A 14167-nucleotide genomic window follows, 5' to 3' on the forward strand; every position below is an offset into this window, starting at 1 on the left:
CATCAGTAAACTAAAATAAATGTAGTCAGACCAAAAGTTTCAGATAGGTGAGAAAAAGGGAGATATCAGAGAGATAAGGAAAGAGATCTGCAACCATTGGTAACTGATGTGAAACCTAACAGTAAATATCTATGGTGTAGCAAGATCTACCAGTGACCAGGGGGAAAACACATAAGGGAGGATACTGTGTCGCATGCTATGGCGGCATGTATGGAAAGGGGTGATATTCACACCACGCATGCATCCCAATTGCCTGCCTACAGAGATGCCGTACAGATTTCAGTGCGCACACAAAAGAAACGTATAGGGCATTTCTGGCCAGTTACTAGGAGGTAACAGGGGGATGGCAAATCCGGTGCACACAGAGGTAGCATCTCAGAGCCATTACATGGGCTCTGAGAACACTGCTGGCACCCCAGCATTGCCAACACCACCAGGACATCGATGGCACCACCGCTCTGCTGACACCCTGCACTGAGGACACTGCCAGAACCACCACACTGCCACCCCCCATACCGAGGACACCATCAGCCTCCCCCTTCACTGCCAACACTGGCACTCCCACAAAGAGGACACCACCAACACCCCCACACTGCCGACACCACCAGAATCCATGTACTGAGGACGCTACTGGCATTCTCGCACTGAGAACAGCCAACATTCCCGTATTGCTGACACCATTGTCACAATAAGTGCACTATTGGTATAGCTAACCCACAAGGTATCTGACCTGCACTGTATCCGATGTGCACTGTATCCAACCCACACTGTATCTGACATGCACTGTATCCAACCCACACTGTATGTGACCTGCACTGCATCCAACCCACACTGTATCCGACGTCCACTGTATCGCTATTCTGCTAATAAGCCCGCCCCGCAGTTGCTAATATCAGCGGTGAAATTCAAATGTTTTCAGTCACATTGCGATCACAGCCTGACATTAGGACGCTCACTTCCCCTGACACATCCGTATACTTGCGCAACATAGCGAAATAATTGGTAACATCGAGTAACATCAGACCCATATGCACAGTTGAGGCAGGTCAGACCTCACTCTGGAATTGCTAACTTCAGAGCATGCTATGAGGTCTCAGGCTGCATCCGAGTTAGCAGTGGATAATTTATGCACGCCCATGCAACGGCATTGAAACGCAACTGGCACGCCAGCGTTTGCCCGACACGCCCCCCCATCACCACCCACAAACCGCACTTCCTGTCACTCTGCTTTAGGTCTGCATAGCCTCTGCGCTATATCCTGCACTGTAACCGACGTGCACGGTTTCCAACCTGCATTTTATACCAGTTTCCCGCAATATAGCAGACTGACACTAAATTCCGCACTATATCTGACCCACACGGTATCCTGCCTGCACTGTATCCTGCCTGCACTGTATCCTGCCTGCACTGTATCCTGCCTGTAATTAATCCTGCACTGTATCTGACCTGCACTGTATCTGACCTGCACTGTATTAGACATGCACTGTATACCGCACTGTATCCAACCCACACAGTATCCCATACTATCTCAGAATCGCACTGTGTCCCGTGATAACGCGATTTGTTCTAGATTTATTTATAAACCTTACTTGTTATAAGAAGATATTAAATAATTCACACCAATACAGATTCTAAAATAAGTGACCATGCTTTTACTTAAAGACAGCAGTCTCATACATGTATTTTGCCAGTGCAGAGTTACAACAAAAAACAGATTATATTAGCAGCAGTATGGAATATTTGTAAAATAAATTTGTGACACCCAGTGCAGTATACCAGTCAGCCAATTTCATCCATACATACGGCAACCGCACCCAGCACCCCAAGACCCTCGTTATGTGCCCTCTCTCCCTTGTTCTCCCACTGCTCCCCCTCCCTCTTTCTCTCATGAGCTTTATACTATACTTTTTGGCTATACCTCCAGTTAACCCAAAGGGGGAATATTAATGTATTTAATATTCATACGTACTAGACCCGAATTGTTTATATGTCCTAACCAAAATATTGACAATATAATATGTATTCTTCTTTATCTCTGTTCCCATGTAGCTTCTAGCTCCAGCTTCTTGCAGGCCAAGGCTATCTTGATTGACTTTTTGTTTATTAAATCTGAGACTTACTGCCTTCTAATCTGTACACGCTAAATATTGACATTTCAAACCCATAATTCTATATTGCTAGGAAAAAATGGCTTACAACAGTTTACACATATCTCCGCAGTTAATCACACCTGCATAGAAATACACACTAATCGCTATATACTTTTTAATACATTATTTAATATACCTTTGGATAAAATATTAAACAAAAAGACTGATGCAACAGAGACATCTATTTACTTTAGAGAGGGAAGAGCAGGCCTTAATCATCTCTAGGCCTGAGACCATTCGACAAATTTGGCCCAGCTGCATCTCACACAACTATACTAATACCGAATATCATCTAAAACATTTCTATATATTCTACATTGCAATATAGGGAAAAATATGCATGCTTATGTTACTTTATATTCGTGAATTGCTGAAGGAATATGTACAACCACATATTCCTGTGTTATCACTGCATTGTATCCAGCTGCACTATATCCAACCCAAACTGTATTCCACACTATATCAGACCCACACTATATACCGCTCTGTATCTGACCCACACTGTATCCAACCTACACTGTATCCCGCCTGCACTGTATCCAACCCACACTGTATCAGACCAGCACTATATCCCACGCTGTATCTAACCCACACCATATACCACACTATCAAACCTGTACTGTATCCAACACACACTGTATCTCGCACTGTATCCAACACTAAATCCAACCAGAAATGTATAAGGTGGCGCTAAAGGACACAAAACATTCAGATAATAAAATATCCTATTTTAATCACGATATCACAGTATATAAAATACAATCTAAAAATGACATTAGGACATATCCATATAAAAGAGGAAAGAAAGACCTCACTATGACTCAAATAATGTACTGAATTGGCATAAAATCCTATGTAATAAGACACTAATGTGTCCACATTCTAATAAATGTGTACAAGGAAATAAAACAACAATGTATCACATAAAGAGCTACAATACAATGTTGCAGTAGTGCTAGTGCACATATGTTTTAAAGTTCCAATAAAGTGGATTTAGAAATGCATTGTGCATATATTCAGTGTATCAATGGAATTCCATATACTCACAGTCCTGGGAAAAGGAGAAAACAATATATATGATAAGAGGCACCTCTTAATGGCTGATGTTGAAGAAGTACCGTAGGTGTGCTACTGTGTCCGTGTAATCTGCTAAGCAGATACATTAATAGCTATTAGGTATCAGTCCCAATGTACTCCAGCAGTGTGCCAAGTCGTAGGCACTGTATGTTCAGCGCTGGCTCTGTGCTGCGGAGCACAGTAAGCTCCAATAATAATATGCCAATGTTTGTAGCGGATGTTAAAGTAAAGTCCGTGGCAGAGCTTACACATGGGACAAAGGCACAATAACCAGCGCGAGTCGTTTTTGTCTCCAATCCCAGCCGTGCACGGCAGACAGCACCCAGGTGGAATATGGCACGAGCTGAGACAGTCCCAGTGGAGTAGCACCTCTGCATCCTTGGGGTAAATGCCCAGCGTATGGCACAAAGCAAATGGTTTCCTTGGTTTGTAGAGTAGCTAATACCCCTTTTCCACCTAAATTCCAGGTCTGACTCGGAGTTGGAACTGGGTTCCAATCCGGAACAGACCCGGAATTTAGCCGGCGCCGACCCAGGACATTCCGGAGTCGGTGCCGTTCACACTGGAGTCGTGTCTTCATAGACCTGGCTTTTCCAGCGTTGAAGTGGACGCTTGGAGATGACGTCATCTCCAAGCGCCACTGAAGCCAGACCAATCGGCCGGCTTGCGACGCACTGCAGGTCATCGTGACCCGGAGTGCGCCGTTCATACTGCAGGGTTTCACGAGTTACGCCCGTGTTAAACCCTGCTAGTTACCTGGGTTGGATTGCCGGTGATCCAACCCTCTCCCCTTTTACACCAAGGAGCTGCCCGGGTGAACCCTGCAATAACCCGGGTTTTAGCTCCGGTGTAAAAGGGGTATTAGTAACAGGCTTCTTCTGTATCCTTCAACATGATTCTCCTTACTGGGAGGATTTTTCAAAGAGGCAGAAGTAGCCTGTAGTTTGACTAGCTTGATTTAAATACCATTACCAATTAGTGAGAACAGATTTGTTTAATTACTTCATCAATTGAGGCAAGCACAATAGTGCGCTTTCAACCTAGAAAAAACATCTATCTCAAATCAATATATTATAGGGTGCATATTCACAAAATCATAGTACTTACACTTATAGAAAATGTGTTATATATCTATATCAAATTGTCATCATATAAGGCCTTTGTTATATACACATATACAAAGATCTTATTAACATTTATACATATATATAAATGTATACATAAATATAAACATGTATACACATACATATACACACAACTAATCCGACATGCTTAACTTATCATTCAGTATACCATAATAGTGAATACATTCCATTCAATGGGCTAAACCCATAAATACATGTAAAAGATCAGGGGTAAGGTATGGGATCCTAATAGAAATACATTTAACCCCTTCTTATGTGTTTTAGTGGACATAGCATTCTAACTAGTAAAGCTAATCAAAAAATGAGCAGCTACACAGAGGTGATCAGGATGACAGATCTATAAAGAGTCAGATCTAAATATCGATCATAGACAGGGAAGATAAGGGGAAAAAAAAAAAAAATTTATGAACGAAAAGGGCTAGTAGGAAGTTGTAGCAAAAAGACACTAATGGCAAAATCTATAGTTCTCACCATATGGAGAGTTCTATCAAGTCAAGGCAAAGCATATATGGATCTAGCCAACAGATCCAGTCTGTTATTATCAAATAAACTCCAGATCTATCGTTTCGTTTAATCCTTGTGGTTTAAGCGATTGTAATTTCAATATCCATGCTGCTTCTTGCCAACACAGGGTTCTAAATCTAATATCCCCTCTACTAGTAACTGGAATATGTTCAATACCAATAACCCTTAAGCTGGCTATACACACTACAATTATCGGGGCGATCCGCCGGATATCCGCGGATCGCCCCGATAATTGTAGCATGTGTGCGGCCGACTGAGGGTTAAATATTGCTCGGTCGGGCATGCTGGATTGTCCAGCATTCCCGTCCGATGCGATATTTAGAGGGTAAACGGTCGGCCGCATCGGGCAGTGTATGCCCAGCCGCTGCTGACAGACCGACATTTCCTGTGTTCCTTCCATGGAAGGAACAAGGAAATGTCTCCTCCCCCGGGGACGGAGTGCAGATGTCGGGCAAATACACAGTGTATGCTGGCGACATCTGCGGCTGGCAGGCTGCCAGATAAAATGTCTGTCGGTCTGACAGGCATTTTATATGGACGTGTATGCCCAGCATTAGCCTGTACGGGTTCCCCTCATGCTGTTCCAAAAAATGTCAAGGAACACTATGATTAGTACATTTTAATGAGAATGTCTTCTATAAATCTACACTTCAAGCTATATGTAGTACATCCTATATAATACATAGAGCAAGAACAGTTAGGTAAATAGATCACAAAACAGGAGTTGCAATTAATAAATGATTTAATCTTAAATTCCTTATTGGATTGAGATGAAAATACAGATTTAGGGTCTCATTCAGACCCGCTCGCAAATGCCTGAGCTCTCGCAAGCGGGTCGAAGTTTGGCTGTGCGCATGCGCAGCGGCCCCACTGCGCGTGCGCAAGCCCCGGAGCGAGAGAGAAATTCTCTCGCTCCGGGGCTCACTACAAAAGGGGAGGCTGTCAATGTTGATCGACAGCTCGCCCTATTTTGTAGACGTGGCGGGGGGGTGGTTTCACAAACTGAGGCGTTCCCAAGCGAACGCTTGCCGTTTGTGGGGGGCCCCACTGACATCACCAGTGATGTCAGTGGGAGAGCTTCCGGCTCTATTAGAGCCGAAAGCACTCTGGGGCTTGCGCCAGATGAGACCCTACCTCAAGGGTCTCGTCGCAAGCCCCGATGGTCGCGATGGTCTTGACCATCGCGAACATCATCCTGGCCGCTCGTTAAGGCTGTGGGTGGTAACCCACAGCCTAGTGAGCGGCCAGGAGGCCAGATCATTTTTTACATGCTGCCGCCCTCATTCAGAGCGAGCGCTCACATTTTGCGAGCGGCTCTGAATGAGGTCCTTAGTCTTATTCACCACATGGGCCCTCCAACCCACCCTTATGTTGTATATATGAAACAGGACATTCACAGTTTAACAAACCATTCACTTCAGCGATAGGGGCTGCCACTTGTGGCTGAAATGATTGGTTTGTTTGGACCTCCCACAAAACAAGCTGCCAATGCACAGCGGACATTGGTGGCAATGATCCCATACACAAACTGGCCTTACAACATAGGTAAGATCAGATGTTGTCATAGTCATCCCCATCAGTGTGTGCATCCCCATCTTCTTCACACATTATTAGTTTGTCACTGCTGGAATCCACCATTACAGATGCTTCTGTATTTTTTTTTACTTAATTGCTGGTAAAGGTCTTCCTCGTGGAATTTGTAATTCATTTTAATGAACATCATCTTCTCCACAGTTTGGGGAAGTAACTTCCTATGCCGATCACCGACAAGGTTCCCGGCTGCACTGAAAACTCTTTCAGAGCACACACTGGAGGGTGGACAACTTAAGTACAGCAAAGCCAGTTTGTTGAAAGGACTCCAAATTGCCTCTTTTTCCTGCCAGTAGTGAAACAGACTGTGTGACATGCCTATTTGGATGTTCTCCCTAAAATAATCATCCCCCATTTCTCTGAATGGTGACCATATCAGACAAAGTCATGGTAGACATGTCACTCATTGTAGGCAGTTCTTTAAGACCCAATCGGATGTCATTAGGATTTGCTGACTGATCTGCATCACCACCAGCAGTGGGTCTCTTAGGAAAATTTCATTTTTTCCTGGCAGCTGCAGAAACTGATGAAGGAGATGCTACAGTGTCACGTGCCACTTGAGCTGACAATTTTTTCACCAACTGCTCTTTGCTTCTCAGATTTATGTCCATCAGAAAGAAAGACACAAAGTATGACTTAAACCTAGGATCAAGAATGGTCACCAAAAATTGTTCTCTGATTTCAAGACAATGATGACCCTTGGATTATGTCAAAGGAAATGAAGGGCTTGATCTACTCGATTTAAGCTCCTCCTTCAGTTTCTCCAGCTGCTGGCAGTGTCTAAACCAACTTCACATGTGCCAAGTTCAAAGTGTTGGAGAACCTTGCACAACATGGAAATTATTCTTCACTATGCTTGACTAAGTCACATTTCCGCTCCTCTCCCTATGTCGTAGGCCGTAGTGTAGCCGTGGATGGCCTTTTTCAGCTCCTCCATCCACTGAAGCCTATAGAGGGTAGAATTCCACCTAGTGACTACCTCTTACTTCAGCTGATGGCAGGGCAAAGTCAACAGTTCTTTCTGGTGCTGGAATCTTTGACACACAGTTGATGAATGCCGAAAATGTCTTGAAATCTTTCAGGACACCGAGAGCATGCCCCTGCCATTTTTTAAAAAGTGTTTTATTATGTGACTGAGGAGCATCTTTGGAGATCAAGGCTCCAGAACCTCGGACTCGGCTCACTCTGCAACTCAATCTGGCAACCTGAAACCACTTCAATCATTTACATAAAGGTCCACATATGTCACCTGTCAGAGCTGTATGGTACATGACTCTGCTGAGCAGGGAAGTATTGCTCTCCTTGGGGCCTATTCATCAATGATAAATGGCCTGGTAACCATGTGAAAACACTAGTTTCCACATGTTTTAGTTACAGGGCCATTCATCATCAGGGGTCTGATAGGACCCCCTGATATTCAGCAAACTCCAAAAACTAAAATATATAAAAATTTGCTCATGAGAACAAGCTCCTTCGTCAGAGGGTGCTTGCTCTCATAGCCCCGCCCCTTCCTATGGGAAGGAGGTCTGGGGATGCGATCCCTCCGCCGCTTCCTCACTACCTCCCTGGCGGCTGTGCGCATGCGTAACCTCCAGTCAAGCGTGCATAGCCGGGACGACGGGGAGGATGTAAGTAATGGAGCGTACACACGGTCAGATTTGTCAGACTTGTCAGATTTGTCAGATGAACGATTGAACGATTAAACGATCTGAACGATTTGAACGATTTTACCAAAGTTTTGAACGATTTGAACGATTTGAACGATTGAACGATTTTTGACTACATTAAAATGAATGGAATCGTCCAAGTCTGACTGCAAACCCATCAGATGTCAGATATCGTTATCTGACAAACGGGAACGCGCATCGTTGATCGTCCATCGTTCAGGCATGTCAGATATGAACGATTTTCCATCAGATATGAACGACTGAACGATTTTTAAATCGTTATCGTTCATATCTGAAGGAAAAATCTGATCGTGTGTATGCACCATAATGCAGCTATATCTGTAGCTGCGATTCTAACCGAGGTAACAGCTGCTTTTCGAAGCAGCTGTCCCCTCACTGGAGCAATGATGAATTCCTCCGGTGTAATCTATCACCCGCTGTGAGTTGGATACTTAATCTTCAGAGGCCACACAGCCTCCGATGATGAATAGGCCGCCTTGTCTGTTGTGGCTGTAATTGTTTGTCTTTTCCCTGCTTTATTTCTCCCTCTTGTTCTCTTATCCTCTTCTTCTATCCTCTCCTTACCTTTATACTCTTTTTCTTCCCCTTTTTTCTTTGCTTTTCTTCTCTTTCTTTCCCCCTTTACCATGTCCAGAAAAGGGCCCCGCAGATACAGCCGCAGTCACAGGGAGAATATACTGTAGGTATCCCGCATATCATAATCAGCATAAGCTGCTTCTGCGTCCTGTTCGCACCAAAATAATTTTTAGGGTTAAAGCCGCACAAAAAGACACTCGGTGCTACCAAGTCGCACAGCACTCACGTGTTATGTGTAATGTGACTTGTAGCACATGGAGGATAGATGTATGTGGACACATCTGTATGGCTGTTATGACAAGTCTTAAGTACAATTTTGGTGTTTGTATCACACAGTCAGTATATCTACAAGCTGAAAAGTCAAAAACTTATCCCTGTTACATTCAGTTTGACGGAAGCATAGATTTTATTTTACTGAACTGCGGTTGTATATCTGAGGTGACTTGTTACGGTCCTATGAGAGGGATTCCTCTGATGCTTTAGGATGGCTATAATATGACCATATAGGTATAGGAACTTATAATCTATTGCTAATTGGTTTGTCAAATAAGGATAAAAGAGTACAGGAACAATTGTTTTACCTCAGGACTTTCTCTGGAAATCATGAAAAGATAAAAAAAAGTTGGCAAGTGTATTGTTGGACTTGGTTGTAGCCAATTAGCACATGACATGTAACATTTGCTAAATGAGATTGGAGAAACATTATGAAAGGCCGGAGTACAGTACAGCAGCCCAGCCGCTTTTACCTGTTAGTGGATATTGTTCAAATATTGCACCTAAAAAACAGAATGGAGCCATTCATGTCATAAGTCTGAATTGTGTGCAGTTTTTCCGGGAAGAGAATCCAATGTTATATCACTAGCTTAAGAAAGTGTTGCTGTTTTTTCTCAAGGTAAGCTATAGTTTAATTTTTTTTATGTTTATTATGTTGTATTTAAGCTTGCAAAGACCTATGGCTCGGTATTTAGCGTTCAGATGGGTATGAAAAAGATGGTGGTCTTAGCCGGATATGAGACTGTGAAAGACGCTCTCGTCAATCATGCTGAAGAGTTTGGAGATAGGGCGAGAGTTAAAATATTCGAGGACGTGGACAATGGAATGGGTGAGTCAGTTTTTTGTCATTAATATTTTATTATCTTTAGTCAAACTTAACCCTTAATGCATTATTAACCAATATTAGGAGGAGTAACTTCTTGTTCCCACAATGCATATGTAACAAGATCCCCAACACTTCTAATACAATCTGATGTAATTTGTCCTTCTCATTGGCACAAATGAGCACACCCCTTAACCATGAAAATATCGGGACAGTCCCTCAAAATGAGTCCTTTCAGGAGCTACATTATGCAGTAAAAATGTGTCTCATAGTATTTACTTAAATCGGACCAAAATGATCTGTGTTCACTAAAATCAAGATAAACTCGGAATGCCTAATTCGGGCAAAATTTTTGTGAATGGGGCATTTATATGCAAATTAAATTTAAGCATAAATGTTCCAATGAAACTAAAATTAAGCATATTACTCTTCTTTAATTTGTGTTAACTTAGCACAGTTTATTATCCTATTTTTGGGAGAATATGTATTAATCTTGTTTCTACTAATATAAACTTATTAACTTATTACTAATATTATAATCAACCCCTTACCTGTTTGTTTAATAAAACATCATTATGAAGGTTTTATTACCAACATAATGTAAATAACACCCTATTAGACTCTAAGGGGTATATTTACTAATGTTCAAATTTGATTTTTTTTTAAATGATTTTTTCATTTGATTTGTATTTGGAGATTTAGTAAAGGTAAAAATCGAATGTCAAATCGAAATTAAACCAAAACTTCACTCAAATCCCATCAAAATTGAACATCGGAAAAACATTGAAACTAATACATAGACCAACATACATATGCCACATTTACTAGAATTCTATTTGAAAAGGAACACCAAATCATACTTATAAACAAACTTCAAATCCCCAAAATAATAGACCTGCTTCATCTTGTGGTTTTAGCATGAGCAGGTATGAATGACACAGATGCATGCACAGATCAGTGAGATCCGTGCATGCATCTGTGTGTAAAATACTTGTAAAGCGTTTAATTTTTTTTTTTTTGAAATGACGTGGGGTCCCCCCCTAAAACCACAACCAGCACCGGACTTTTCAGAGCCATTCCTGGTTGTGAAAATAAGGGGGGTCAACAGATATAGGGGTCCCCTGTAGAAGTGGGCTCAATGAGCCAGTCCTGGTTTTGGAAATACAAAGGAAAAAATGAGTAGGGGTCCCCTGTATTTTCCATTACCAGCACTGGACTCTTTCTAGTGGGGGTATAATGCCACAGCCAGGGGAATCCTCTCACCAGATCCCCCGGCCAAAGCATTCCACCTGACAGCTAGTCAGCCCAGGCTGAGGATCCCTGGCTAAGTGGGGACCCCCCAATAAAGGGGTCCACCTCTCTAGGTCACCCCAGGTTGGGCCGATAGCCTGGGGCTATCCCCAGCATCCCTGACCGGTGGGTGCCGTTTATGTTGTGTTAAAAAGTGTATGTAAAAATAGATGTAATAGTATTTTCTTTTACAGAAAAACTAGAGGTCCCAACAAGCCTTGGAGAGCCACAAGTACCAGGATGCAGGGCATTAAGGGCCCACTGGTACCTCTAGTTGACCTGCAAAATAAATATTAAAATAAAGACAACACTTACACACCGTAAAAGTATAACTTAATTAATCCCACTCACACATACCCACCTACACTCCCTGGACACGTCCTCTTCTCAATGTAGACATCCACCATCTTAAAACAAAAAAACGAGCAGTCCCGGCCCATGAACATAAGTACCATCCTCCACAGACAGTACTTCCCGAATGTGAACTCAGCCGCGTCATATCTCTTAGAAATGCCTGAGATGAGCATTCAGTGGCTGAGAGAGGCAAACCTCCACCTCTCTCAGCCAATGAATGGTTCCCACCATTGACTTCAACGATGAGAACCACTAGTTTTCTCACTTATTAGGTTACTAGTGGTACTTTTTTTTTTTTTTTTTTTTTAACATGACGCTCAGCACCTGTAGGGAAAGGGCATGGTAATCATCGGCTATACCACTGGTTTCCATTACAGGAGCATTCACCACACAGCGGTGAAGCTACGCAATTGCATGCTGTGGATTCTCTTGCACCTTAGGGCCTGCTTCAGACCCGCTCGCTAAGATGCATGCTCTCGCTGATGCCGATGGTATGCAGTGTGTATGCATTGTGCGCATGTGCATACCTTAGTGAAAGTTCACAATGCATTCGCTCGCTGCGCATAGACAGCCCAACAAAGTGAGTGACAGGGGAAGCCGTTTGTAGGTGGTAACAGGGGCTGGCCAATAAAAACGGGGGAGTGGAGGTGCAAACACAGGCGTGCCTGAGCATCTCAACGGCGTGTTAGAGGTGTGCATAATTAAAAAAGACAGCATCATAGTACACGTCACCTGGCTTGTTTTTACACTGAAGTGCTCACAGTGCTTGCGGCAGGATATGGTCAACCGCAAGCTCTGCGATAGCATCCAATGTTACCTGATGTAAAGATGGTTGCATACACTTCCTGGACATGACATGCACAAGTGGGCATCTTATAACAGGCTGGTGGGTGTCTGCATACACTATGTGATCGCTCTCTAAGAAATACTGGGCGTGCTAATGCATTGCTGTGCGATAGCACTGCCTCCACAATTTGCATACACATCATGCGAGTGATCGCATCTAGTGAGCGGCACTGAATCAGGCCCCTAGTGCGCCTTATCTTTCCAACATTCCCATTTTTATGGCACGACTAGGCTGCCTGTATGGCAACGATGAGCGTGGCTACATCTGAACATCACTGCCTAAGGAAGCAGACAAGCAAAACACAATGCACTATAGAATAAGTGAGGTTACAAATTTTATTGGTTATATTTATTGCTTTCTTTTGTACATTTCCTTAAACTTTTTACTGCTTATGATGTTTTATGTCTGCATTGTAAATATACATTTCCCCTGTAACCAGCTTTTCCATCCGCAAATGATTCCATATTTCCCTTGCATTCCACTAGCTTTCTCCTTACATACCACTTTGCCCATTAGCTTTTTCTTAACAAGCACTCTCTGCCAACCATCTTTCCCTCTTATGAAGACCCACCCATCAGCTTTTCTCATATGACTCCCTACCTTGCAGCTTCTTCTTTATCTGCCCCATTATCAACTTATTCCCTGCATTCCCTTCTTCCTATCAGTTGGTGTTACAGTACTCCTTTTATAGCCTGATTGTACCATCTATGTGACTACAATTACACATATAAACATTCCCCGTATGTGCAAGACATGAACCCAAATCATTCTCAGCACATCCAAGCATTAACATTCTGACAATAACTGCAAATCCGCCTGCAATCTTCACTTGACAAGCATGCCTAATACATGGAGGTTCCTGGTCATTAGTGCTATAAACATCTCTACTGTAATGATTACCTGCATTATGGACTCTCCCACTCATGGCAGTAATTCCAGACATATACAGGAAAATTATTTTATGTAATGGCAAAATCTGTGAAAAAAACCCACTGAAATATGTGAACATTTCAGGACTTTCTTTCTCACACGGTGATAACTGGAAAGTAATGAGACGTTTTACAATGACCACGTTACGTGACTTTGGGATGGGGAGAAGTACGATTGAAGATAAGATTGTCGAAGAATGTACCCACCTAAATGAATATATTGCATCTTTTAAGGGTATAGTATGCTGATCTTCCTTGTACTGTATGTCAAATGCAATCCCATAGTTAAACATTTTTCCACCACCAGTACAGCCATAGATTGAATTACTGGAAGATAACCAAATATTGCAAAATACTGATTTTTTTGGCATGACTAAGATAATGAAACCTTTGATTTATTATAGTTCAAAATTTTGTGTTTACTGTTGAGTCCCATTCCAAAGATATCTCATTATGGTATATAATAATCCAAAATACGGAATGTTCCGATATCCAAAATACCCCAGGTCCCAAGCATTTTGGATATGGGAGACTCAACATATATACAGTATATGTACAGCGGAAGGTGCATAACTCCTGACCATAACAAATAACAGATTCTGGCAATATAATTTTAATCCTTAAAGAGTCCAATACTAGGACTTTTATATATAATTGATCTCCACAATTTGGAGTTCTCCCGATGGGGTAGTGGACTGGAGGGGATGGTATCTTCAATGATTAGATGGTAGGTCTTTATACAGTCAGGTCCTATAATGAGACCCTTGCACCAGAAGCACCCAGAGAGTAGTACAACAATTTTTAGTGTAAATTATTGCAAATTTATTTTGCTTAAAACATAAAAGACAATGACATATACATAGAAAGCTTACTTAAATTAATAATAGAATACCACCAATG

The 14167-nt window shown here is 42.4% G+C and overlaps 1 protein-coding gene across 4 annotated transcripts in view; it reads left to right on the top strand.

Moving 5' to 3' along the window:
- LOC148533741 (cytochrome P450 2K1-like) overlaps positions 1-14167 on the top strand; it is a 41975-nt gene that overhangs the window by 3387 nt on the left and 24421 nt on the right. For 2 of the 4 annotated variants that reach the window (XM_088467233.1, XM_088467232.1), the window contains exons 2-3: positions 9691-9853; positions 13353-13502. The exons of 1 other annotated variant lie outside the window; for it this stretch is intronic. In XM_088467233.1, coding sequence (XP_088323359.1) covers positions 9691-9853; positions 13353-13502 — 313 coding nt within the window. Of the gene's footprint in view, positions 1-9690; positions 9872-13319; positions 13503-14167 lie in introns of all 4 variants that reach the window. One more of the 4 variants, XM_088467230.1, reaches the window with a different exon arrangement.

This window comes from Taudactylus pleione, unplaced genomic scaffold, assembly GCF_031769625.1.
Source record: "Taudactylus pleione unplaced genomic scaffold, aTauple2 ptg000070l, whole genome shotgun sequence".
NCBI lineage: Eukaryota > Metazoa > Chordata > Amphibia > Anura > Myobatrachidae > Taudactylus > Taudactylus pleione.